General features: G+C 40.9%; 1 protein-coding gene across 1 annotated transcript in view; it reads right to left on the bottom strand.

Annotated features, from left to right (window-relative positions):
* Positions 1-10,813: 10,813 nt before the first annotated feature.
* The window catches only part of SEL1L (SEL1L adaptor subunit of ERAD E3 ubiquitin ligase), a 69,557-nt gene continuing 53,190 nt past the window's right edge, over positions 10,814-27,180 (bottom strand). Inside the window, exons 14-21 of the mRNA XM_003902131.5 lie at positions 26,778-26,840; positions 25,390-25,477; positions 24,924-25,072; positions 23,828-23,993; positions 23,204-23,278; positions 21,746-21,918; positions 17,463-17,591; positions 10,814-15,058 (exon numbers count right to left, since the gene is read on the bottom strand). Coding sequence (XP_003902180.1) covers positions 14,849-15,058; positions 17,463-17,591; positions 21,746-21,918; positions 23,204-23,278; positions 23,828-23,993; positions 24,924-25,072; positions 25,390-25,477; positions 26,778-26,840 — 1,053 coding nt within the window. The 3' untranslated portion in view covers positions 10,814-14,848. The remainder of the gene's footprint in view (positions 15,059-17,462; positions 17,592-21,745; positions 21,919-23,203; positions 23,279-23,827; positions 23,994-24,923; positions 25,073-25,389; positions 25,478-26,777; positions 26,841-27,180) is intronic.

Raw genomic sequence — 27,180 nt, 5'->3', positions numbered from 1 at the left:
CTCACCACTGCACTCCAGTCCAGCCTGGGAGACAGAGACTCTGTCTCAAAAAAAAAAAAATTAGCCTTTTGTTACTGTCAGTAGTAATATCTTTTTTTTTTTTTTTTTTTTTGAAGACAAGTCATGCTGTCGCCCAAGCTGGAGATACAGTGGCAGGATCTCAGCTCACTGCAAACTCCGCCTCCGGGTTCCGCCCATTCTCCAGCCTCAACCTCAGCTGGGACTACAAACCCGCCACCTGGCCCAGCTAGTTTGTATTTTAGTAGAAAACGAGATTTCACCCGTGCTCAGGATGGTCTCGATCTCGAGCTCGTGATCCGCCCGCCTCAGCCTCCCAAAGTGCTGGGATTACAGGCGTGAGCCACTGCGCCCGGCTGTGGTAATATCTTTACCTGTAGCATAGCGATATCCGGGAAAAACAGTATTGGTTAGGTAAGAGAAGAAGAAGGGGCAAGGATGTTAGAGTCTAAGTAGCAAGCTTGGGGAGAGTTTATCCTGTAATAGTGAGTCACAGAGGGTTCTTGAGCAGAAGAAGTGTGTGTTTGTTGCAAATTATTTAAGGTAGATTCATCTGGTATCCAGGGGAGGTCAGAAGGGCAGCGGAACAGAGATGGGATGAACACTGTTGCCGAGGCGTAATGCTATTGGAGGACCTTAACCAAGGTGGTAACAGCAGAAATGAAAAGGATGGAGCGCCTGAGAGAGCACAGAGGAAGTGCCTCTCTTCAGAAGGAGCATTCCTATGGCCTCCAGCGCCCGCCTCTCGTTGCCTGGCTAACTCCAGCTTGTTTTCCATACCCCAGCTCCTCCTTGTTCAGGAAGGCTCCTCAAATTCCCACCATGTTGGCCAGGCTGGTCTCAAACCCCTGACCTCAAGCGATCTGCCTGCCTCAGCCTCCCAAAGTGCTGGGATTATAGGTGTGAGCCACTGTGCCTGGCCTTGAGCTGCATTTCTTAACTTTTTTTTTTTTTTTTGAGACAGAGTCTTATTCTGTCTCCAGGCTGGAGTGCAGTGGCGAGGTCTTGGCTCACTGCAACTTCCACCTCCTGGGTTCAAGCAATTCACATGCCTCAGCCTCCTGAGTAGCTGGGATTACAGGTACGTGCCACCACACCCAACTAATTTTTGTATTTTTAGGAGAGACGGGGTTTCACCCCATGTTGGCCAGACAGGTCTCGATCTCCTGACCTCGTGATCTGCTAGTCTTGGCCTCTCAAAGTGCTGGGATTACAGGCGTGAGTGACCGCGCCCAGCCTCTCAACTTTTAAAAAAGAATTCTTCTAAGGAGCCTTTTTAGACATTTTCCCCTCCTAATTGTCCTTCTCCTCCCCACTAAGTATACAATTTTAACACCACAGATATACTGTCTATCTGTTTATGTTTATACATAAGGCTGTTTATAGAGCCTCTTGGAGGATGACAAACCATTGTAATATCTAGGACTTCTTCACACCCTCCCAGGAGCCCATTCTCTCCTCCTTGGGGTCACATTGCTCCCATTGACCACGCATGGTATAGGATGACTGTGCTAGTTTCCTAGGCTTATTGTAACAAATTACACCACAGACTTGGTGGCTTAAAACAACAGAAACTTGTTCTTTCATAGTTCTGGGGTCCAGAAGGTCAAAATCAAGGTGTCTGCAGGGCTGTGCTACCTTCGGAGGCCCTAGGAGGGAACGCTTCCTGACCTCTTCCGGCTCCTAGTGGCCGCTGGCATGGCTTGTGGCAGCTGAACTCCGATCTCAGCCTCCGTCTTCACAAAGCATTTTCCTCTCCTCTGCGTCTTCTCCTTTTCTGTGTGTCAAATCTCCCTCTGCCTTTCTCATATAAGGACACCTGTCGGCCGGGCGTGGTGGCTCACGCCTGTAATTCCAGCACTTTGGGAGGCAGAGATGGGTGGATCATGAGGTCAGGAGTTCAAGACCAGCCTGGCCAAGATGGTGAAACCCTGTCTCTACAAAAAAATACAAAAATTAGCCTGGCATGGTGGCGGGCGCCTGTAATCCCAGCTACTCGGGAGGCAGAGGCAGAGAATTGTTTGAACCCGGGAGGCGGAGCTTGCAGTGAGCCGAGATTGCGCCACTGCACTCCAGCCTGGGTGACTTAAAAAAAAAAAAAAGGGACACCTGTCACTGGATTTTGGGCCCACACTGATAATCTAGAATATCTCAGCTGGCGATCTTTAACTTTTTCCAAATAAGGCCACACACAGAGGTGCCAGTGGCTAAGACATCTGTTTATGGAAGCCATCATTTAGTCATGATGATGACGAAAATATTTCTGGAGGCAGGGGATGCACCCTTGCTGACAGAGGAACATCACATTGATTCTTCAGCGACATCAGCCAGAAAGCTCTGTGTACACGTCACAACTCACACTGCTGGGTTAGTGTACTTTTTTTTAACATTTTGTGATGTTTCTAGCAGTTACAGTGATTTTATTCCAGGAAATCTGGGGAGCACTTGTCCCTCAGATTTTGCCCACCCCAGAAAAGACGCCTGAAAAACTTCGGAAAAACCCAGAAAGTTTTATCGACAAAACTTTGCCTCAGACGTAGCCCTTTTGTGCCCTCTAGTGGAAATTATGGTAACTGCAGTCATACTTTTCCGAGGAATCTGTAGGCGCATATTTAAAACGATTAGTGACACATCGGTTGCGTTTCAACCCAAAAAAGGAGCTTGGACCGTCTATACTACGATCCAATCCAATTTACTGTGCATCTTTGAGAGAAGCAATGCTATATAGAGCAAAAGGAGACTGAGTTGTGGATTCAGTTCTTCTCTGCCTTGCACTTCTTTTTTACAGAAACAAAAGAAGCCGAGGCTGCTTGGGGGAGGAAGAGAGAGAATGAAGACAGCTGTGTATCTCCTCCAGCCATAAAATCCTAAGAAAGAAGTACAGCACTTTCCTTAAAGAGATACTGAAACGTCTTGGTTTTCAGTTTTTAATCGTACTTTGGCCAGAGTATCACTACTTGGTAACACTTTTATTTATTTATTATTATTATTTTTGAGACGGAGACTCGCTCTGTCGCCCAGGCTGGAGTGCAGTGGCATGATCTCGACTCACCATAACCTCCGCCTCCCGGGTTCAAGCAATTCCCTGCCTCAGCCTCTCGAGTAGCTGGGACTACAGGTGCATGCCGTAACGCCCGGCAATTTTTTTTTTTTTTTTGGATTTTTAGTAGAGATGGGGTTTCACCATCTTGGCCAGGCTGGTCTCGAACTCCTGACCTCATGATTCACTCACCTTGGCCTCCCAAAGTGCTGGGATTACAGGCATGAACCACTTCGCCCAGTCGCTAGGTAACACTTTAAAAAAAAATCTAAGCAAATCCTCCAACTGTATTTCTTGCAATTTCTCATCATTATGATCTCATGACAGTGTCAACCTGCTGGAGGAAGAAAGACATGCGTGGAAAGGCCATGCCCCGTGTAAGAATATTCACGCCCAATAGCATCTCCAGGTAGCATTCGTGGAAGAGTCAGCCCCCAGCTCCATCACAGTGCCCCTCCTTCCTGGCACAAGGCCTTGGCCTTAATAAGCATTCAGGCGGCGTTGAGTGGAATTGCCACGCTATAGGGAGGAGGGCCGGGGCTGCCTTGGTTTCTTTTCAGCGGTGGCTTAAGTGCTCAGTATTTCCTGCTTTTTGGTTGGCAAAGGGCTTTGTCAGTTCAGTGGATTGCCTTCAATGTACAGCCCTCGTGACCCCATTTCTGGAGCACAGACACCCCACTGCGGGGTAGAAGTTGTCATCCCTGGGCCGCCCATCAGCCATGAAAGCACCTGCCAGACGTACTCACTTTCTTTTCCCTCCTTGAAGCTGTTTTTCTAGGAGGGATTTCTCCTGCTTTCTTGGGAATAGGGAGAATTGACTGGGTAAAGACGTCAGAGAAATTTTACATGAAGTAGCTAGTTAAGTAACACAATGCCACATAAGTTGTTCAAGTACATTTGTGTTTAGACAGGTTTTCTCAAGAGATGACTCTGGATCTTCACCATCTTTCAGAATGTTATTTCTACTGGAAAGTCCATCTGCTCATTCAAATTCGTATATATATATGTGTGTATATATACACACACACATACATATACATATATATACATATGTACATATATTGGAGGCCAGCCGTGCTCACGCCTGTAGTCCCAGCACTTTGGGAGGCTGAGGTGGGTGGATCACCTGAGGTCAGGAGTTTGGGACTAGCCTGGCCAACATGGAGAAACCCCGTCTCTACTAAAAATACAAAAATTAGCCGGGCATGGTGGTGGGTGCCTGTAATCCCAGTCACTTAAGAGGCTGAGGTAGGGGAATCGCTTGAACCTGGGAGGCGGAGGTTGCAATGAGCCAAGATCCCACTGCTGCACTCCAGCCTGGGTGACAGAATGAGACTCCGTTTTACCAAAACAAACAAACTCCGTTTTACTAAAACAAACAAACAAAATGTGTGTATGTGTGTATATATGTGTGTGTGTGTGTGTGTATATATATACATATATACATATATACATATATATATATGTTTTTGAGATGGCGTCTTGCTCTGTCACCCAGGCTGGAGTGCAGTGGCACCATCTTGGCTCATTGCACCCTCCGCCTCCCGGGTTCAAGTGATTCTCATGCCTCAGTCTCCCAAGTAGCTGGGATTACAGGCACGCACCATCATGTCTGGCTAATTTTTAATTCAAGTATTAATCAAATTAATTTGTGTGTTGGACATTGTGCCAAGCTCTGGGCACATACTGGTGGGTAAGACGGACTGATGCCTGTCCTTTTGAGATTTACCAGTAGAGAGATGAAGATTAATTAAATACCTTAATCAATAAGTGCTATACAGGGAAAACACAGGGGGTGTATAACAGATGGACTTGATTTAATGGGGGGCAGTCAGGCAAGTCTGAGCGGAAACCTGGAGGAGAATGAGCTTGGGCAGAGGGCAGAGGGAGGGAAAAAAGGCACAGCATATTGTTGAGACCCCAGCAGTGAGGAGAATTGAAATAGGTATGATGAATACTGCTCACTCACGCACTCCCCCCTTAGTTCCATTAATCTTCATTAGCTCAGCTATTTCAGGTAAACGGATGTGGGAGTTCTCGTTCTAAATTTGTAGACCAACTGAGTTGGTAGCAGTTAAATGAGAAGCTCTTAAAAATTCCGATCAGGGAAGTAGCTTTGGTCTTGCCGAGCGCCTGAAGGCCACTGTTTAGGGAGTCCTTGAAGGTAGGGCTGACACCTGATTTACTGTGTCGCCCTGTATTACCATAATTAATAGCCCAAGTTATACACAGAGAAGCGATCTAGCAGCAAGTCAAACACGGATGTTTTCCGTAACTGTTTACTAACTGTAAGGCAACATTGCAGGAAAAATACATTTGTGGTGCTTGGCCTCATCTAGAAGGGCCACCATCATCCCTTTCCTCCATTGGATGCCGGTCCCTTTCTCCAACCGCCCCATTGTTTAAGTTGGTCTATTCCATTCCATTCCCTCCCTCCCCCTCCCCTCCCCCTCCCCCTCCCCCTCCCCACTCTCCCCTCACCCCCCCTCCCCCTCCACCTCCCCCTCCCTCTCTCCTCCCCCTCCCCCTCCCTCCCTACTCCTCCTCGAGACCCAGTCTCCCTCTGTGGGTGCGTGTGATCTTGGCTCACTGCTGCCTCACCTCCCGGTTCCGCCACGTTCGCTGCCTCAGCCTCCCGGGCAGCCGGGGACTGCAGGCGCCAGCCACGGCAGCCCGGCTAATTTTGTTGTATTTTTCAGTAGAGGCGGGGTTTCACCGTGTTAGCCTGGATGGTCACCGATCTCTCCTGACCTCGTGATCCACCCACCTCAGCCTCCCAAAGTGCTGGGATTACAGGCATGAGCCACCGCGCCTGGCCGATGGTTGAGATTTCTAAGTCTGGTCCTAAGAAGCCCCTCAGCACCATCTTGGCTCTTGGAGTGCTCACTCTGAGGCAGTTTTGTCTACCCTGAGATCCCCACACGTGGAGAGGGTGATGCTGGCCAGCCCAGCCTGGGCACCAGGCATGTGCGTGAAGGAGCATCCTAGATGTTCAGCTCCAGGTGTATGTCAAAAGAAAAAAGGCTGCGGTCCCAGCCACATGGCTCGTCAAACCATTCAAGCCATCCCACCTCACACTAGACATGGTGGAACAGAGACAAGCCAATCCTGATGTGCTCTAGCTGTTTTTTTATGTCTTTACAACTGTAAAGCAGCAGCACATGCTAAGCACAAAACAGCACTTGTGAGCACGGACAAGGATGACGCGCACTTGGGAGAAACGTTGCTCATTCTGTTGTTACCCTTTCCTATTCCTTATGGGCACTGCATTTATAACTCCACTGTAAACCTTACCATGCTGCATTAACGAGACAGCGTAACATAACAGTTTACAACTTGGGTGCTTTTAGCCAAGACAGGTTTGTTTGTTTTTTTTTTTTTTTTTGAGACGGAGTCTCACTCTGTCCCCCAGGCTGGAGTGCAGTGGCACGATCTTGACTCACTGCAACCTCTGTCTCCTGGGTTCAAGCAATTCTCCTGCCTCAGCCTCCTGAGTATCTGGGATTACAGGCATGTGCCACCACACCCAACTAATTTTTGTATCTTTGGTAGAGACGGGGTTTTATCATATTGGCCGGGTTGGTCTCGAACTCCTGACCTCAGGTGATCCGCCTGCCTTGGCCTCCCAAAGTCCTGTGCTTACACGTGTGAGCCGCCATGCCTGGCCCAGTTCTTTATTTGAATTCAAGTTTTATGACTAACACTAGCTGAGTGACCTTGAGCAAGTTGCTTAGCTTGTCCAAGCCTGTTTCCTCATGTGTTAAATGAGAATGACATGACTAGTACTGACATCCTGGAGTATTAAAGATTAAATTCAATAATGGATGTGAAACACTTAGCACCTGTCACATATTGTGGTGATTAAGACCCACAGATGAAAACAGCCTCTTTCAATTCAGTCTTTCATTCATACTCATCTTAAAATTCATTTTACACTTCAGGGTCTGGAAGATAGTAGGTGATTAATAGAGGCTGGTGAATGAATGCCCAAATGAAACCTTATGTTATCAACTTTATTTTAAATTTTGAGACAGGGTCTCACTCTGTCACCCAGTTTGGTTCGCTGCAATTTCCACCTTCCAGGCCCAAGTGATACTCCCACCCCAGCCTCCCAACCTTCCAAGTAGCTGAGACTACAGGCGTACACCATCATGCCCAGCTAATTTTTTTTTTTTTTGGTAGAGGCGGGGTTTCACCATGTTGCCTAGGCTGGTCTCAAACTCCTGACCTCAAGCGATCTGCCTGCCTCGGTCTCCCAATATGTTGTGATCACAGGCGTGAGCCACTGCGCCTGACCTCTTATGTATAAACTTTAATATTGACCTCTTTAGCATAAACTTTGTTTGTAAATTATTTGGAGTCAACCATTTTAGGACAGTGGAATGTTGTCATTTCCACCAGGAAGCCTTGTAAAGGGTCTGGTGTCAGTGGAATAAAAAGTCAATTTGGTTTCTTTTGGCACTTAAGACCTCCCACAGCTGGACAGGACCTTAAGGACCATCCCCACCCAGTCTCTTGATGCCTATGAGAACCCTGTCCAGCAAATCACTTGTCTGGGGCCACCCACCCAGTGTGAGGACTCGACTGCAGTCCAGAACTTTCTCGCTATGGCATCCTTCCCGTTTTCCTTTGCATTTTAGGGCCATTCAGTGGGGCTAGGACTGACCATCACTAATCTCTTTTGTGAAGGGATTGGGCAACTCAGGAGAACCCATGCGAGGATCAAACGGTTGGTTGTGTCTCAATCTCTTTTCCTTTTTTTGAGACGGATTCGTGCTGTTACCCAGGCTGGAGTGCAGTGGTGTGATCTTGGCTCACTGCAACCTCCACTTCCTGGGTTCAAGCCATTCTCCTGCCTCATCCTCCCAAGTAGCTGAGATTACAGGTGCGCACCACCATGCCCAGCTAATTTTTGTATTTTTAGTAGAGAGGGGATTTCACCATGTTGGCCAGGCTGGTCTCGAACTCCTGACCTCGTAATCCACCTGCCTCCGCCTCCCAAACTGCTGGGATTACAGGCGTGAGCCACCACACCTGGCCATGGACCTTTCCCTTATGCCTCTATCTGATCTGTTATAATGGCCTGCACTGAAATGGTGACTCACAATTAAAAAGCCCCTTTAAGGAGTGGCAACAGGTCAGATGAGATGGAGTTTCATTTCTCTGTAGTAAAGTTTGGGTTTCATCTCTGTTCATGGGTTTCTCCTCTGTTTAACTGCTCTAAGGCACAAATGTGCTCTCTTAACTTACTGTACTGTGTTGAGACTCAACAGATTCTTTGGTTTAGCTAACGTGAGAACACAAAACAACAGTCTAGTTATGAGGCTTTAACTAATTTTCAGTCTCAAATGAGTGATGAAATACACATACCAATTACACAAACTTAAGGCTTCAATTACTTTTTCCTCCTTTTGAAAAAATAAAGGCCCATTGTGGGTGCTTTAACCTCAGCACATACTTCAGCTAGGGTCCAAAGATGGCTACAAGGAAAATACCCTGCTCTTCTCAGCTCTCGCAGTCCTGGAAGTACATTTCCATGCACTGAAAGATGTAAGACGGGCTGGGTATGGTGGCTCACACCTGTAATCCCAGCACTTTGGGAGTGGGAGGATTGCTTGAGCCCAGGAGTTTGAGACCAGCCTGGGAAACATAGGGAGACCCTGTTTCTACAAAAAAATTAAAGAATAGCTGGCTGTGGTGGCACACACTAGTAGTCCCAGCTATGCAGGAGGCTGGGGTGGGAGAATTGCTTGAGCCCAGGAGTTTTGAGGCTGCAGTGGGCTCTAATTGAGCCACTGCACTCAGCCTGGACAACAGAGCGAGACCCTGTCTCAAAAGAAAAAAAAAAAAAAAGAAAAGAAAAGAGGTTTAAGACGCTACCAGCCACAGAACATTGTCCAAATGGTAGGTAAAAGAAAATACATGTACAGGTTGGAGAAATTCAAGTAAATTCTTCTTTTAGTACTTAAGGGAAACAAAATCAGCTGGAAGGCTCCCCAACTCCTCACCACCATGCACTCACACACACGCGCAGCCAGCGTTAGTCTCTACTCACTTCAGGACATTGCATTTAGAACAAAAAATGTTCAATTAATCAAATTTTCCTAAGAAAAGCATCTACGGGCATAGCCACAGAGGAAGGGTGAGGAAACGCAGGTGTGCAAACTCTTGAAACCCACAGCTGTGCTTTCACATCCTGAAATAAATCTGTTTCCAAGAACAGAGGTTTCTGTTGCCCACATTTAAATCTTGAATCGTGTAAAACTCAATGACATACTCATGTTCGAAGTTAGCCTCCTTACATGGGATACCTGAATCTCTTATCTCCCAAGGCTTATGGACATTCTTTCCAAGTCTGAGAGGTGAATTAATGAGGATATTATACTGGGCGGTAAAGAGGAGGCAAAGGGAAACCCGATTGAGCAGCAACAAATTATATGAACATTCCAAATTCAGTTAACCACATTCCACTCACACGAGAAAAAATTGTGCAGTTTTTAGAAATGGGATTTAATATACAATTCAGCATTAACGTTGTTTAAAAGAAATTAACCCAGATAAAAAGAATTTGGCCTCTAGGGAAAATCAGAGTTCTACTCAAATTCTAATACCAATAATAAACTACTAGGGTGGTGAAGTTTCAGAATCTAATGAAAAGCTTGTTCAATTCGATGGCGAAGTAGTGGCGTGACATGAGAAGGAATGTACAAAGCCCGTTACACAGCAGTACCTCCTTTTGAACTGATAGGTTCTAATGCTTTTTCTTATTCATAGAAAAATACCCAAAAAGTAAAAAATTTCCTTTTTTTTCATAGTTCCTACTACAAAAATTCTGATTTTTTTTTACTTGCATCTAATTTGTGTATCTGCTGTAACTTAATGTAAGTATACTTCTAAGCTGGTATAACTAACCTAAATTAGCATCATAAAGGAAGTTAGGAAAGAGGCTGTAGCTCATCAAGTTGCAGCCAGTGAAGATGGAGGACGTTCTAATGACTTGTCAGAAAGAGGCCAAGTGGTGAACAGGTATTGCCCCAGGTTGGAAGGTCACCTGCTGGTGTTAAGGCTCCGACATCCGACTTCCCCTACAACTTTTAGGTCAGTCAAGGTCATCTGGGGTCACTGACTGTGCTGCCACAAGTAAAATTTGAGATTTGACATCTCAGTTGCCACAATTTGCACCATACAGGCTTTTTATCCAAGATCTAATGCTTCTAAGCTTGAACATTTTACCTCAGGTACCTCTTTGAGTTGCCTGCTGGGAAGCTGGGGGCCAAATTTGTAGCCCACTTCCAGCTGCATTTTGTGTACATGTTCACTCTTGATTTAGTATTTTTTCATTTCTCCTTTACTCAGAACATATTTAGTCTAAATAAATGTTATTGTGTTGTACGTGTCTCTTAAAAATTTCCTGGCACAAGGCAATGCATAAACAAACTTTAGATAAATTATATTATCATCAGGCTAGAGTGAATCACGCTTACTACGTATCACAGGCCGCTTCAGGGCAAAGATGATCAGAGATTGAAAAGATAATCACATTTCTTAGCATATTCATGCTCTCCCTAGGGCAATATTGGACTTGTAAAACTCTGAATTTCAGGAGTTTCAAATGAAACATGAATTCAAATTGCCCCAAATGAATGTTTCCAGAAGCTTCTGAATTTCCAAAAAACATGAAAAAATGGAATCATTCAGCTTAAAAACAGTCTGTCTGGAAAGACGCCTGGTTGTGGTATATTACAGCATACAGGATAACCAGAGGTGGAATCTTTATTTCACAAGTTTCAAGATACAGTACAAAACGAATCTGTACATCTCTCTATTAACAGGGTTTGTTTGTTTACACAATTATATTACACTTCACCAACCTTTATACTGCATTTCATTAAATACAAAATACATTTACAAAAAGAGTCTACCATGGTGTTCCTTCACAATGCCAGCTTAAGGTCTTTTAAAACTTCCTTTTCTACATATTTATAGTGGTTATATCTTGATTATATCAACATTATGAGTTTTATGAGTTTATTTTTTAATCAGAGAGAATAGTGTCAGCCTGTTTCTCAGACCAAATAGGAAAAACAGCATGTGAGGTGATTCCCTGCACATAACCAAGGAATCCTTTTCATGCACACATCGGACTTTTACTTGTGCAAACAGTCACTTTAACATACAAATCATCTTTCCTTGGGATCGTTTTAAATTTTCTTGAAATACCAAGTGGGTGGAGAAATATAGCTTCTTTTCAATGAATACCACAAATTTAAAATCCAGATCGTGCCTCAGGCATTCAGGAGTGTTATATTTTCATTTATATTTGAGAGCGATGACCGATGAAAAATATTTGCATGAAAATAGAAATTTTCTTTTGTTCTAATCATTTCTTATATACTTCTAGTCATAATAATGTGTAATATATATACATATGAGATTCACTTTCAAAACAAGTATCAGCTGTCACTGAAACAAATATAACCCTGCTTGTCTTGGCAGGTAAAGGGGCTGTTTCCGTGACACATCTTGTTTTGAAATGTGCATGTTAAATGTTAGTCCGAACCTCTGTAAAGGAAGTTTTTGCATATGTAGTTGAGACATTAATGCACATGCTACCCACATAAAGAATTGTGTTTTTCACCTATAGGCCTGCATGCATACTTCCAAACACTGAAAAATGAACATGAGGATAAAAGAAGGGAGAGAAAGACAAAGCAAAAAAAAAAAAAAAAATCCTATATATATATTAATGAAATACTTAAGTTTCCTGGAGGCATCAACGGCTCTTTAAATAAATCATCAGATCATCACCAGATCACTGGCAGGGGTTTCCAAAACTTCCCAATAGTACAGAGACAAAATGGCTTAGTGGTAAGACTCTCACATGTAAGGTAAAAATTAACCTAATATGCAGAAGAGTAACAAATCCTTAGGAGTATCAAGATTAATAATTTATAAATTAATCTGAGTTAAGTGCTAAATAATAAATTTTGAAAAGAAGTCATCTTTGATTTAGTTTTTTTTTTTTTTTGCCATTGACTACTAATCAAAAATAAGCCTCACCTAGAAAACAGAAACTGAAACTTCAAACAGAGAGAGAGAGAGGAAAAAAAAAACCCACCAATGCTACCTCTGTAAAATAAAATAGAAGCAAAATGAATAGTTTCAAGACAGTCGGCTAACCAACAAACCAAATGCATAAGAGAATACTAAACAGGGTATTACTGTCATCACGCTCGAAGGCAGGAAGACAGACTACAAAAGGTCTTAGGAGAGATGGGCTACCGTGGACAAATGAAGCCACACTCTATCTGTTAAGTCTAAATTCTAACATTAAAACTCCTGAATCCTGAGTTAGTTTAAATGTCACTGACATTAACTAGCTTTAGTTACTGTCATTTTATTCAAATGGATGCCATTTGATTAGGTAAGTATTGAGCATTATTTTAGGAGAAAAACCAAACCCAACTCCTATTTGCTTAGGTACCATGTCCCATGAACACAAAAGAAGAAGAGAGCAAAGTATTTTTGAGACAGTCTTTAAGTGAAGCCATAAGAACTAAGTTATTTGAAAGATACCATTCACAAACTGCTGGCAGCAAATGACCCAGGGTAAAACAAAGTGGAAACAAGCCAAGAAAAGGAAATTCAGAACATTAACAATAAAAAAAGGCAAGTGGTAAACTAATAAGAAGTGGGTTATCATATGAAGAACGAGACTGCACTTTCCCATCCAGCCTTAGGTGGCACACACTGTTTTAAGACATGTTTTCTCAAAGCATGTACTCGATGGAGGAAAGGAAAGTTAGATATAAAAATCTTGCTGAAAGAAAAATGAGGGTGGACAGCAGAAGAAAAAAGTGAAAGTTGGTAGTCATCTTGGGTGGTTTTTCAACTTTTAAATAAATTATAACAGTTCTTTTTAAAGGAAGTGTGGCTGCTACCATGGATTACACTTATTTTGAAGCGGGGAGAAGGGGCCGTGGTGCAGACACCAAAGTACTGTACCAACTGAACTCAAATCTCTATGTGTAAGCGACCAAACAAGTCTTAGTATTTATAAGAGCTGCCTAAAGCAACATTACACTTAGTGGGGGTAGATTTCCTACCTTTCACAGATATGCTTTCATACATATGGTTCTCTTGGTGACCAACTCTTCGAATTTGGAAGCAATTATCTGGGAGGAAAGTTTTGCTTACCAGGTTTCCCATGATTCTCTAAACACAAAAAAGGTATACAACTTCACATTTAAAAGCCTTCATGTTCATTATAGACTAGTTAAATCTAGTTCTAACTACTACCCCAACTTCAAAAATCAAAGCAGTACACCTCTACAAGCAATAAACTTTTCAAGTTTTCTGGCAGATGAGGGATTCTGGGAAAAAAGCATGAAGGTTAGTATAAACAGACTGACATCAGTAGGCATAGAAAACCCGCTCAGATACAAATGCAGTCTCAGACAAGATACAGGCTGGTGAACACCACCATCTGACAATGAAATACAAATTCAGTTTAAGCTTTAATTCCTTCACGTGTGTGATTATGTGAACCTCTTCAGTTTTTTTCCCATACTATTTACCCCAGACAATCCTGAAAATTAAGTAGCCTTGACTTTCCTAATGTTAGTAGTGAGAAAATGGTGACTATGATAGCTAAGCAGTGGCTGGCTTTCTATTATAATATAAAACTATCAGAAATAAAAAGATACCTGAATAGTACAGAACAATATAGACAGGTTTTGGCTTTCATCAACCACTGAGTTTAATCCATCTTCGATTCTCTGAGTTTTAGTATTATAATAGTAGTCACTGTAAGCCATACCCTGGCAATGATATTTCATATTTAAAGAATTCAGGAAGGTGATGTGTTCTTTGTGCAAAAAGAAATGCCAAGTAAAATAAATCCTGGGAACAAATGCTTCAACTTTAGGAAAAGTGTGTCTGTGTCTGTGATCGTGGTACCCCAACCAGAGTTCGTTTTGTTTTCTAATTTCTCCCACTTAGTCCATCCTCTGGCTTCTGGATCAAGGCTCTGTATATTCAAAACAAACAAGCAAATTACAGAGTAGGTGGGGCAAATTCTCGTTAGCGCAAGGAGTCAGTTCACAAGGCTTTGCATATGTATATTCCATTCCAAAAAGTAAAGCTCACAAAAAGTTCCTTAACAAGGCCTTTCAGTCTTTGAAGGAGAGGAGTATGGTATACCGTATGACGATCACCAATAAGAAACCGCCCAACCTTCCCTTTTAAAATAATGAATATGCTGAATACATCTAATTGCATGTGGACTGGTAAGAGTTTCTCAGTTGTCGCAGTTTCCAAAAACTTAAAAGGCAAGTTCTATTTTCAGACTTTCGAACACATTTAAATTTGCAACTAACTGGGTTTTCCTTTTTACACTGATCAGTTTTTAGTGTCGATGCACAATACCTTAAAGATGGTTGACATTAAGAACTTATGCACACTGAAATCATGACCAAAAGGATCCAAGAGAGATAGCTGGATACAGTAGACGTTACTTTGAGTGTCTCACATATGTTTCCAGAAAAGAAAAAAGAAAGCCACTGAGAGTTGTTATTCCATATGGCACTGAAACAAACATTCAGCTTAGTTTAGGTAAGAGTTACTTATCCCTGAAAATAAAGGCATCAGATTCTAAGCAGCTTTAGGAGTTCAATGCTTCCTTGTGCCGTGCCTCTTCCGGGAGGTGACCACTGATCCAAGGTCAAATGCAAGTGTTCCCAGCAGATAACTTCCTTTGCCGTCACTGATCGAGGCTGGACCCAGTGGCTGTTACTGTGGTGGCTGCTGCTCTGGTGGCGCCTCTTGCTGGGGTGGAGCTGGCCGTGGCCCTGGAGGCCTGGGTGCAGGCAAGTCTTGGTGCTGCCTTTGTCTGTAAGCTATGACTGTTCCCAACAGCAGCGCAATGATGGTCATGAGGTAAAGGTCCCACTCAGGTCCCAAAAGCTGGTCCATATCAAGTTGGGTGAACATATCCCGAATCTTAATGAAAATAATATAGAAACCATTATTATCACTAAAATGTCAGGCAAGGAACAGGGAAAGTTACATCACCAGAGGTAAGTACAGAAACTAAAATAATTGGTTTTAAAAATGTTTTGCAATGCGTGTGTATGTTTACAAGGGTTTTAAAAGCCTTCAACTGAAGCTCAAAATAATGTGTCTGAGGAATTAAGCTATTAATGTATAACAGCTGACATTTAATATAAAATGTTTGACAGTGTTCTTTCCATCAGTAATCCAATACACTAATTTTAATCATTTTTCACAGAAAATATTTGAAAACAAACACAGGGGCTCACACCTTGTAATCCCAGCACTTTGGGAGGCTGAGGTGAGTGTATCACTTGAGGCCGGGAGCTCGAGACCAGCCTGGCCAACATGGCAAAATCCCGTTTCTACTAAAAATACAAAAATTAACCAGGCATGGTGGCGGGCGTCTATAATCCCAGCTATTTGGGAGGCTGAGGCACAAGAAATGCTTGAACCCAGGAGGTGGAGGTTGCAATGAGCTGAGATTGTGCCATTGCACTCCAGCCTGGGCGACAGAACGAGACTCTGTCTCAAAAAAAAGAAAAGAAAAGAAAAGAAAAAAACAGTGGCGAGCCAAGGGGAGAAATTAGTATCTTGGCACAGCGGATCTACTGGCAGTGACAGCACACCAGCTGGAAAGCTCTGTTCCATGACAGTGGGGCCACTTCACTGTTCTCCATGTAATTGAAAATAGCAGCAATTCAACCATTTAATAGCTGAATAAATAATGCTTCTCAATTAGGATTTAACTAAAACACAAAATATTTAACATCTGAATTGCAACCTGAAAGTTACGTCCTTAGGCTATGATATTTTAATTGTTTTAATATCACTTATTTCTGACACTTTCTGACTTCTATTATACTTACCCATTAAGATAGTAAATATGGGGTATAATTTTTAAAATAAAATTACATTTGAAGTATCTCTATAACACATTTGTAGGTACAGGTGCTAAATTTTTCTGGAAAAAAATCACAAGAAACCACTAATTGTGTTCTCTGGGGAAGAATCTGGGATGGGAGATCTGTGGTCTTCTGTACTGTTTGACTTTCTTACGATCACTACTTATTAGTCTTGTACTCTCTTTTTCTTTTTTGTTGGAATAGCTAGGTGGTAGGATTATGGGGCGTTTTTACTGTCTTCTTTATACTTCTATATTAACACAAATAGCAAAGATATAATATACCCAGTACAGCATATTGTAAGATGAAGTCCTAGACCATAACCAACAGTGAGTAATAAAAACTGTGAGAGAGAAGGGTCTGCAATGGTACTGAGAGAGAAAGAGGAGGCTGCCACATGATCGGCTTTTTAATGAAAGGAACACAGATTGCTTCAGTTGGCAGTGGTTACAGCACACCTGACTCACGCTACCATGCAATTAATGTATAAGTGACTGGGAGGCCAGAGTCCCACCAGACCAGTGCTCTGGAGCCCTCTCTGTGGAGGACTTCAGGTGCATGGACTAGACAAGCCCATTTCTTTTCACTGATGCTGGAACAGCATGGACTACATTGATACCTGTGACAGACATGAGGGAAAGCCCATTCTTGAATCTAATACTGAAAGCCATTAACAAAAGGGTGAATCACCACCCTTTTCTGGTCCTGAAGAAACCTCTCTTGTCCTAAATAAGCCTGTGTTAGAAACAAGGGCTCTGAACATCTTAGGGCTTTCAGAGTGAAATGCTGCACCAGTTAATCCATTCTAGGAACTACAGTACTAGAAACAAAATATAAAGCTGGCAGAACCCAAGAGTACCTACATGCCAGTATTGCCAACTAAAGTTGGTAATTTTGAAGAAAATGGGTAACCCACTTCCTATATAGGTTCTTCCATTAGCCTATTTAAATAATTTACGCTACTTTTAGAGAAGAAAATTCGGGTGGTGTTTTCAACTTAATGTTTCACTATCAGAAGAATCTGAAGTACAACAACCTGGGCAGGTTCTCAGGTTCTTTTTTCCTTTTTTTTTTTTTCTTTTTCTTTTTAAGGGACTCGTTTGAATCACTGCCAGGCGGTCATCTGATTTAACGTTTACTGAATTAAATACTGTTTCAAACTGCCGTTAGTCTCAGTTTTCCCTAAACCAGAAAACATCTGCCTCCATGAAAAATGCTTTAGCGTTAGGAAGTGTCAAACGCTATCTAAAAACTGCAGTAGCTGCTTTGTGCCTGCATTTATCCCTCCCCTGATAAGGTACTCTGGTACCTGAGCCGAGGGGAAGAAGGGAACACACCTGATACCTGCAGGACACTCTTCCCTGTGCTTCTCAACTTTTGAAAAACAAACCTCCAGGACAGACCTTCCATCATTTATATTTTAATGAAAAGCGGCATGGACCACTTACGTTTGTTTCCCGTATGTACTGCAAGAAATAGACAACGCCCAATTTGCAGAGGGCTAGGAAGACTGGAACTTGTGCGTCTGGGCTGGCTTCAGCTGCCATGTCATAAAAACGTTTTGCGAGGTGAATATCCTATAACATAGGTAAGAAACAAAAACGCATTTTCTTGTCAAAATAAGTAAAAATATTTAGTGAACATATTAGACAAATTTATTTTACCTTTGAGGTTTTCATTTTAAAATGAGTTTCCCTCACCTAAAGAAAAATGCCAAGCTTCACTTGGGTAAAATTCGTTTAATTATCTAACTGCTTAATATTGAAAAACTTAATTAAAAAACTCATTTTCCCCCAACATAATATCTCATTTGCTGTGTAGATATGCTGGATACAGCCATGTATCTATGCATTAGCACTTTTAACCTAGAGATTTCCAAGGGTGACCTCTGAAACTCACACTAATTTTTTGCTACTGAAAACTTCAATCAGTGTTAGCAACGTCTGGTTTCAGTTTGGGACAGTGATCTTCAAAGTGGGGTAGAGACACTCAAGATTTTACAACAAAGGCCAGGCCGGATGGCTCATTCCTGTAATCCTAACACTTAGGGAGGGTGAGGCAGGAGGATCACTTGAGGCCAGGAGTTCAAGACCAACCTGGGCAACATAGTGAAACTGTCTCTACAAAAAAATAAGCCAAATTAGCTGGGTGTGGTGGCGCCTGCCTGTAGTCCTAGCTACTTGGGAGGCTGAGGTGGGAGGATCACTTGAACCCAGGAGGCGGAGGTTGCAGTGGGCTGATATGGTGCCACTGAACTCCAGTCTGGGTGACAGACCCTGTCTCCAAAAAAAAGAAAAAGATTTACCAAGAGGTACTGGCATGGACATGTTAAAGGACTCCGTTCTGCAGTTCTGCAGCTTCCATATGTGCTTTTTCCTGAAAGGGATCTGCTGAGAATAGGCCTGTGTGCACAGCAATGTTTCTCTGCAAAAAAGGAGGCACAGCCCTTATCTACCCCACTCTTTCCTCAAGTGCATTGCCTTGGGGTGTAAAAACCTCAGGGGCTACCACCAGAAGAGATGCCTTGAAATACTGGTTCTGGAGAAGGCTCCTTTATCGACTAATTATAAACCCTTATTAGGGGATCTTGTGTTTCCCTGTGTTAGATCTTTCTGTAAGGGGTGAAACCAGTCATTCTTAATTTTGGCCCAGGTGGAGTATTCTGAATTCAGACATGTAATAGAATGGGATGGTGGGAATTTTCACTTAAAAATCTCACTTCTACTCCCTATTATCAAAGAATACCAAACTCTTAAAGAATTCCATGAGACATGAGGAAGAAAGGTTAAAGACCAAAAATGACTCCCCCTGCCAACATATTTAAATACAAGCAGTTATTTTCACCTATTCCTTATTCTTGTCCTTAGGGTGTGTCATTATTTAAAAAGAAGAGCATCTTCAAATAATGGTAACAGTATGGTTAGTGTCTGAGTTTTTAGAAAAATATAACTCAAATGGTTTTTTGGACTGCTGTATTTTTCAAGATCATGGATCAAACTTCCTGTGATTCATACACTGGATGATTCACTGGGGTAATTAAATAGATTCACTAGTGTGTAATTAAAACTTATCAAATAATATGATTTTTTTCAATTACAGTCAATCCTCATATTTAATATTTTCCTAACTATATTAAATGGGGGATTGCTTTTAGTAGCATGAATATTTTAAACCTCAAAAGAAAAAAATACAGAAGGTGATCACGATGTCTTATAAAAAAAAGTAATGGAACCGGGTGCGGTGGCTCACGCTTGTAATCCCAGCACTTTGGGAGGCCGAGGCAGGTGACTCATGAGGTCAGAAGTTCGAGACCAGCCTGGCCAAGATGGTGAAACCCCATCCCTACTAAAAATACAAACATTAGCTGGGCGTGAGGGCAGGCGCCTATAATCCCAGCTATTCGGGAGACTGAGACAGGAGAATAGCTTGAACCCAGGAGGCGGAGGTTGCAGTGAGCCAAGATCGCACCACTGCACTCCAGCCTGGGCGACAGAGTGAGACTCCATCTCAAAAAAAAAAAAAAAAAGTAATGGAGTTACTGATTTTTATACATGATTATTTATTTTCATACATGATTATTTATTCTCAAAAGCTAAACAAAAGTTCCCTCCCCCTACTCTTATCAACGGAATACTATGCCTTTTATCATATTCTTTATTCACAAGAATTTCTATTATTAGTTATACATTGTATTACAAATTAAATTAGAAGAGCACATTAATTTTCTTGTTTTATAACCTATTATAAAAACAAGAGTAGTTATATCATTTTAATCTTGACTACAGTCAGTAAATTATTACTAGATGTACTCCATGAAAGCTATAACTTACATGTGATTTTTATATTAGTCTTGTTAAACCTCACTCGATTTAAAAATAAAGTCAGCTGGGTGCAGTGGCTCATACTTGCAATCCCAGCACTTCTGGAGGCCAAGGCGCTTGAGTCCCCAGGGGTTTGAGACAAGCCTAAGCAACACAGTGGTACCCCATCTCCATTTAAAAAAAAAAAGACAAAAACCCATCAGCCTTTCTGATAGAAGCTAAGTCTAATTTGGGACACTGGATGACTGGGTTTGACAATAAAGAGAGGCTTTAATTACTACATTAAGTGGCAGAGATCTTCCAGAAGTTGAATGTACTGAGTTTGCTGCTCCTAAGCCTTGACTGAACTATACGTAAGTATCTAATTTTAGTAATATTCTAAATATTAAGGTAAGTTTAAAATATAAACATTTACATACTAATTAAAATAAAACATCCAAATGTGAACAAAGCAGCAGCATTTTGTCAAGAAAATACTGCATTAGCAAAAAATGAACTTAACTTTCCCTCAATCCTTAAGCAGAGTTAGGTCAACAAAGGGCCTCTAAGTGACACAGGAAGGAGTATAATTAACAGCCCATTTCATAAGTCTTGGTAAAGCCTTTTGTACTCTTCCTAGAAATTGAGAAAAGTGAAAGGCGCCAGTGTCAGGGAACGCATGTTTTCACAAGTCTCTCGTTTCCAATTCTTTGCTTTCGACACAACTGAAGAGGGACCTATCAAGTGGTCAGGGGATTGATCATTAAAAATAATTTCTAATGACAAGTGACTCTGATTTTTGGCATCTAACTCTTAAGGCAGTTTGAAGAATTAAGTGACCACGCTATAGTGAAACTCTTCCCATTTTTCATGTACATATTTATATGAATGACATTCTAGTGATACATTTTAAAAAATGAAAAACAGAATTAATGCGAAATCTCAATTTTTAACAAATACTCTATCTCATTAAAAGATGCATTTTCAATTAACAATACAAAAAGCAAAGTTTTATCAAAATGTATTTTGTAGATCTGACCAACAATGTATTAACTGACCAACTGTGACTAGTAATATCTCATGAATTTTTCTTAACACTTAGATCACTGGTAAAAAAATTCAAAATGAATTTATACACTTGTTTGTTTCAGATAAGTATGATACAGTAATCAATAAAAGACCTAAGCATTAAAAACAATATATTAGTATTACATTCTACAGAAGTCGTGGTAGAAAACATAAATTTAGGGAAACAGGAAAAGATATAACTTTCAATTAAAAAACTTGCTTGTATATTTCTAAAACATTAATAATGGTGGGTGAGTATTCAATTATTATTATTTAGAGTCTACTGGATATTTTAAGGGTAACTAACTTTATTTAAAAATGTTAATGATTAAAATAGCTAGAATTTAGACCCTTTGAAACTTAAGAAAAAACTGAAATGCCAACTTAAAAGTGTACAAGGGGGTCTGTAGTTTTTCCAATTTCTTTTGAGGGCACACAGGCAAAACCTTAAGTCATGAGTCCAGAGAATGTCAGACTTCATTAGGAAAGTATAAGAATCAGAAATAAATTTATCATAATGCATTTAATTCATTTCAAAATAATTTGAAAAGAATAGAATTTGGCTGAAGACGGACAGATAGTTTCTCAAACAAGTAGTTATCAGCAGAGGCAGCACTGCACTTCCATTTTCATCAGTCTGTCTTCAGCTTAATCCCTAAATAAAATGGCGTGGATAGTAGTATCTGTGGGTGCTGGAAGATGAGAGATGGAAGCACAGTCTTCTGAAATATTACAAATCAGGCCCATAATTTAGTGGCCTGAAATCCAACTGAATGTCAAGGAAAGTCTATTTTCTATTCAAATGCAAGTGTTTCCCCCAATCACAATTATATGATTCAAACATGTTTGGAAGCCACACTCACCTGTTTAATGCCCAGTCCTTTCTCATGCATGTATCCCAGATTAAACATAGCTTGTGCACTGTGTTGCTGCTCAGAAGCCAGACGGTAATGAATAAATGCAGTTTCATAATCGACATCGGTGCCAAATCCATAGAAATGATAGTCTCCGAGCTTAATTCTAGCCACAGTATAGCCTTAAACAAAAGTTAAATGCAGAACTGCCAATAAATAAAGTATGTTTAAAACAGACCAAACTTTTTTCTCCTCCTGTTAACATGCTTACATAAAACAAATAATTTTAATTCGTAGTACACAAACTTTGTAACAAATCCTTTCAGCCAAGTTATAAAGTCCGGTAAAAATTTAAACTAGAAGTGTAGCTCTTCTGCAGAAGGCTTTGGAATAGAGAGAGGTAAAACCAAGTTGGTGTGTGTGTTGGGGGACAGGTTTAATATCCCTAATTCAAAAATCTGAAATGCTCCAAAACCTGAAACTTGACATTCAAAGGTCATGCTCAAAAGGTAACGCTCACTGGAGCATTTCAGATTTCAGATTAAGGATGCTCAAACAATATATATGCGCAAATATTCCCAACACACACACACAAATACAAAAACATCCGAAATCTGAAACACTCTGGTCCTAAGCATTTCAGATAAGAGATACTCAACCCGTACTCCCTTCTTTCACAAACACTCCTATGTAAATGATCAGGCTCTACTTTATCATGTCACTTACATTTTAAAATAGTCCAGACTAACCATTTAGGCTTGGAGAAGGAACAAGCAGAGAATGTTGAGAGGAACATGTTCAAAAGAAATATTCAAAAGAAAAAGAGGAAAAAGTCTCTTAGGTTTCAGACTAATATTCTATCATATATTCTATTTAATTCCTGTTTCACACAGTATACTGGCCTCAAACTACAAACCAAAGAGTGAATCATAGCTTGACGGAAATGTGTTGTACAAAGACTTTACAACCCAATTTAGAAACTCTGGCTCTGAGAAACTTCTATGTTAAGAATAAATAAGAATAATATGCAAACAAATGAAGTCACAGTATCTCTGCTTAATTATTTTATTTTTTTGAGATGGAGTCTCATTCTGTCACCCAGGCTGGAGTGCAGTGGTGCGATCTTGGCTCACTATAACCTCTGTCTCCCAGGTTCAAGCGATTCTCCTGCCTCAGCCTCCTGAGTAGCTGGGATTAGAGACGCCTGCCACCATGCCCGGCTAATTCTTTTGTTTTTTTAATAGAGTTAGGGTTTCACTATGCTGGCCAGGCTGGTTTCGAACTCCTGACCTCAAGTGATCCTCCTGCCTTGGCCTCCCAAAGTGCCAGGCTTACAGGCGTGAGCCATCGTGCCCGGCTTCTGCTCAATTTAAAGGAGATGAATGGCATGGTTTAATATTCTCATGGGAGATAAACACCACAGGGAGGTCCCTGGGTGAAACTTTTATCCTAGAATTAATCACTCACCTTGAGAGGCAGCCCTGTTCCAATGTAGCAAAGCTCTGGGATAAGTTTCATTCTCACCTACAATGGTTGCTTCTCCTACAGGAAAAGAAACGAAATACAAATCAGGCATTTAAGAAAAGGCACTAGACTTAATTTTCATTTGCAAAGTAGGGAGGACAGGTGAAGCATAAGTTAAAGAAGAATTAGGATATAAGAATTAAAACAAATGCTGAAATTAGACAATTACTGAACTAAAATAGTGAGTTCAAAGCAATCATTGGATGCAAGAGCGCACTACTTTGTGAAACATGTTTTATCTATAGAACCAATCATGAGACTATTGAGCCACTTTTCTACACAGTGTTGGGAAAATGGCGTTTTTGTATCCACTGTATTTTGAAAAATATATTTAATCAAAGGGCTTAATTTTAAAATGAATGTCAAATCCATTCTACAGTCAACTCTGGTTATAAAACTAACTTTGATGGCTAAAGTAAAATATTAATAACTTAAGCATGTGTGTTCAGTTCCAGTTATAATAATAAAGAATGTTTCCTAGTAGCTTTTCTGTTTGAACAGATTAAACAGCTCACTGGTGTGAACTCATGCATTCTAAACCTAAGGTAGGAGTAAAATGAACCTTACTCTGATCAAGAATGAAGGCTGCATTGCTTTGTGCCACTTCATAGCCCTGTTCAGCCAGGAGGAGGTACTGGATCACTGCAGCATTGTAATCACCATCTTTATAGCTGTTATAGGCAGTCATAAGCCTTTCAGACCAACGGCCTCGTTCACATACATTCTTAAACAACTGTGTGAGGTGGGGGAAAAAAAAACCAGTAAAAGAAAATAAGAACGATATACCAGAAAATCACTTATGCACTTTGGCTACAGATAACTATTAAGCTTGCTCTTTCAATTTCTGGCAGCTTTCTTCAATAGACATAAAAGTTTGAGATACTTTAATTTAAAGTTTTCATTTACTCTTTAGAAGTCAATGGGTTTATAAAAAAATAACAGTACACAATTATTGTACTACAAAAATTACCATTTACTCTGCCCAGGTACTGTTCTAACGGTTTATGTGTATTATGATTCTTAATCCTCCCATGAGGTTCATGAGGGGCCACCCTATGACGTAAGTCCTGTCAACAGCCCCATTTGACAAGTGAGTGAACTAAAGTACAGAGATTTAGAAACTTTGCCAAGCATTTATCAATGTCACTTTAAAGTGCCAGGTCTAAGAAAGAGCTAAGAGGAAAATTTCCAATTAGGAGATATTAGCATTCCTTTTTGGAACATTCATTCAACTTTTTCTTTCTTTCCTTTTTTTTTTAAGTGATAGGCTCTTTCTATGTTGTCCAGGTTGGTCTCGAACTCCTGGGCTCAAGCCATCATCCACCTCAACCTCCTAAGTAGCCGGGACTACAGGCACGTGCCACTGTGCCCAGCTCACATTTTTTTTTGATGCTGATTATTATCAGATACTGTCTTAGGTGCGAGAGATACTGCAGACACTAATGTCTCCCCTCATACAGTTGATTTTAATAGGGAGAGACTATAATAAGTAAGTATAATAATTACACACCGACCCCTTAGTCTTCCCTCAGTATATCAAAGCTAGGTAGGCTGAGTCTAGAACTATGTAAGAAAACATACCAAGAAAACCAGAATTAAAAGCACAGACTTTCCTGCTGGGCAAATCAACTCCCTACACACAAGCTGGTAGAAAAGACCTTACCTCCACTGCAGTGTGACATGATCGCATCACACCGGTGCCACTGGCATGCATCTGAGCTAGGTTGTAGAAGGCCAAGATATGGCCTCCCTGAGAAGCTAAATTAAAATACTTCAAGGCCTGTTTATAATCTCTCTTGACTCCAATGCCGTCTGTAAGAAAAAAAAAAATCACACGAGATAATAGACTTAAGATTTAGTTAAGCATCAGAGGAGGCTTATATATGAGGAATAAAACTCTAATGAAAGAATTCTTACAAGTAAATATGTGAATCTAATACAAATTAGCGTATTGATACAGATTAATATAATTTACAATGAAAAACACAAGATGTATAAATCATTGAACTGGCAGAACATTTAACCAGCCAGAATTTGGTAACACCCATTTCCATATCATAACGCCATCCAGAGGAAAACAGCTTAATTTAGAACTTGGTGTATCCACCATTAATTCCAATGTTACTTACTATAGTACATGGAACCAAGCTGTAGTTGCCCATCCACCCAGCCTTGTTCAGCAGCTTTCTGGAAATACTTCAGGGCTAGATCATAATTCTGTAGAAAAAGATGTCATATGATGAGAACGCTCAAAAGGCTGACATACTCAAAAGAGACTTATTAAAAAAATGAACAAAGCATATAAAAAAATTCCCGAAGAGCCATTAAAAAGATCACTTTCTAATTCTTATAATAGATAATAATATACATTAAGTCACAGGGGGATTAATATTTAAGGCGGTGAAGAAAAGCAAATAAGAGTTTTTGTGAAACAATTTGTATGCTGCTCTCAGAAAGCATAAACACTAGTAGAACATCAGACCAGGAACTAAGAAACAGTCTCTTCTCTGCTAACCAATTAATCCTTTTTAAACCTCAATTTTCCTAAAATTAAAGAAGGGAAATTCTCTCCTTATTCTTTTATTCCCTGTGTACCTTACCAAACACTACATTATTATTATACTTCAAAGGTCATATGTACCCAAGGAGAAAAGTTAAAATAAAGGTTACTACTGAATTTTAGTGTCCTAGAATGACTACAAGGCCTCAAAATGAGAACACATTACTGTCTTTTGTGTTAGAGAATACCTATAGATATTAAAAACCTAGCTCTTAAACCTAGCTCTTAGTTTCAGCCTCAAATCAAAAGGACATATTACTTAGAAAGATCATATAGAGAAGGCAACAGCAATATGAATCCAGGGACATCCAATACGAGGAGGCTGCACCGAAGGATGAGATGCAATGGCCAAGGAAACCCAGACACAGACAGAACACCAGGGAAGGGAGAGGTCAAGTGAGGTAGAACCAAAAAATGTCAATTGGACTGACATTTAGGAGGTTACTGGTGATCTGTACAGACAGTATAGTTCCATGAAGCAGAAGTTCGATTGCTAAGAACTCAAGAGTGAATGGCAGCAGCTTAGTTTGACTCTTGAGTGAAGGGCTGGGAGAAGAGAGGTGGTAGCTAGAAGGGGCAAAGGGCAGAACAGAAAGCTTTCCTCCTCCTAAATGGAAGGCAGTTATGCATTTTGTCAGGCTTGAGTAAAAAAGTAGGCAAGGAGATAAAGTCCTGAGAAATGGTTAGAGCACGTCAGGTAGAGAGCAGAGATGGAAGAACAAGAAACAGCTCCACACCTTTGGGAGAAAGTGCCAGACACAGCTGTTCTAAGAGAGCTGAGAGGGTGTCTGTCGGGTGTGGGGTGGTAGTGAGACAAACTCAGACAACAGGAAGAGGTTCAGCTTTGCTTACAATGGAACAGCCCCACCTGGGCTGACTGGAAGCTAATTAAGGAACACGTCCCTACCTCTCCAGCCGACTGATTATTAAAGTCAGAATGTCAGACTGAACACTTACAACTTGAACTCCTCTCCCGTAGAGGTAGGCCATTCCGAGCCCACTCTGTCCAACTGGGTTGCCCTGCAAACCAGAGAAATCAGACAAAAGAGTGAAAAGAATTCATTCAAAAATAGGCAAGAATAAATAACTGCAAAATAAATCATTTGTAAGCATATTCAAAAACGTGTCTTAGTACTTTTCAGTTCAAAACAAAATTTCTTCTCATCAGACTAAACATAATATTTATTGGCTTTTAGACATTTGGGGGCTTTGAGTAATTTGCTGAAAAAGAGTAAAGAGTAAATTCATTTAGAATTCAATTTTGGTGACTTACTTTATGAACATCTGTACCATGAATTTATGACATAAAGCATGACTAATGTATTTCATCAAAATGAAAAGCAGGCCACATTTTTGCAGT

The sequence above is a fragment of the Papio anubis genome, chromosome 7, assembly GCF_008728515.1.
Source record: "Papio anubis isolate 15944 chromosome 7, Panubis1.0, whole genome shotgun sequence".
Lineage (NCBI taxonomy): Eukaryota > Metazoa > Chordata > Mammalia > Primates > Cercopithecidae > Papio > Papio anubis.
Note: the sequence above shows the minus strand (reverse complement) of the source record. Positions and strands in the feature narration are given on the sequence as shown.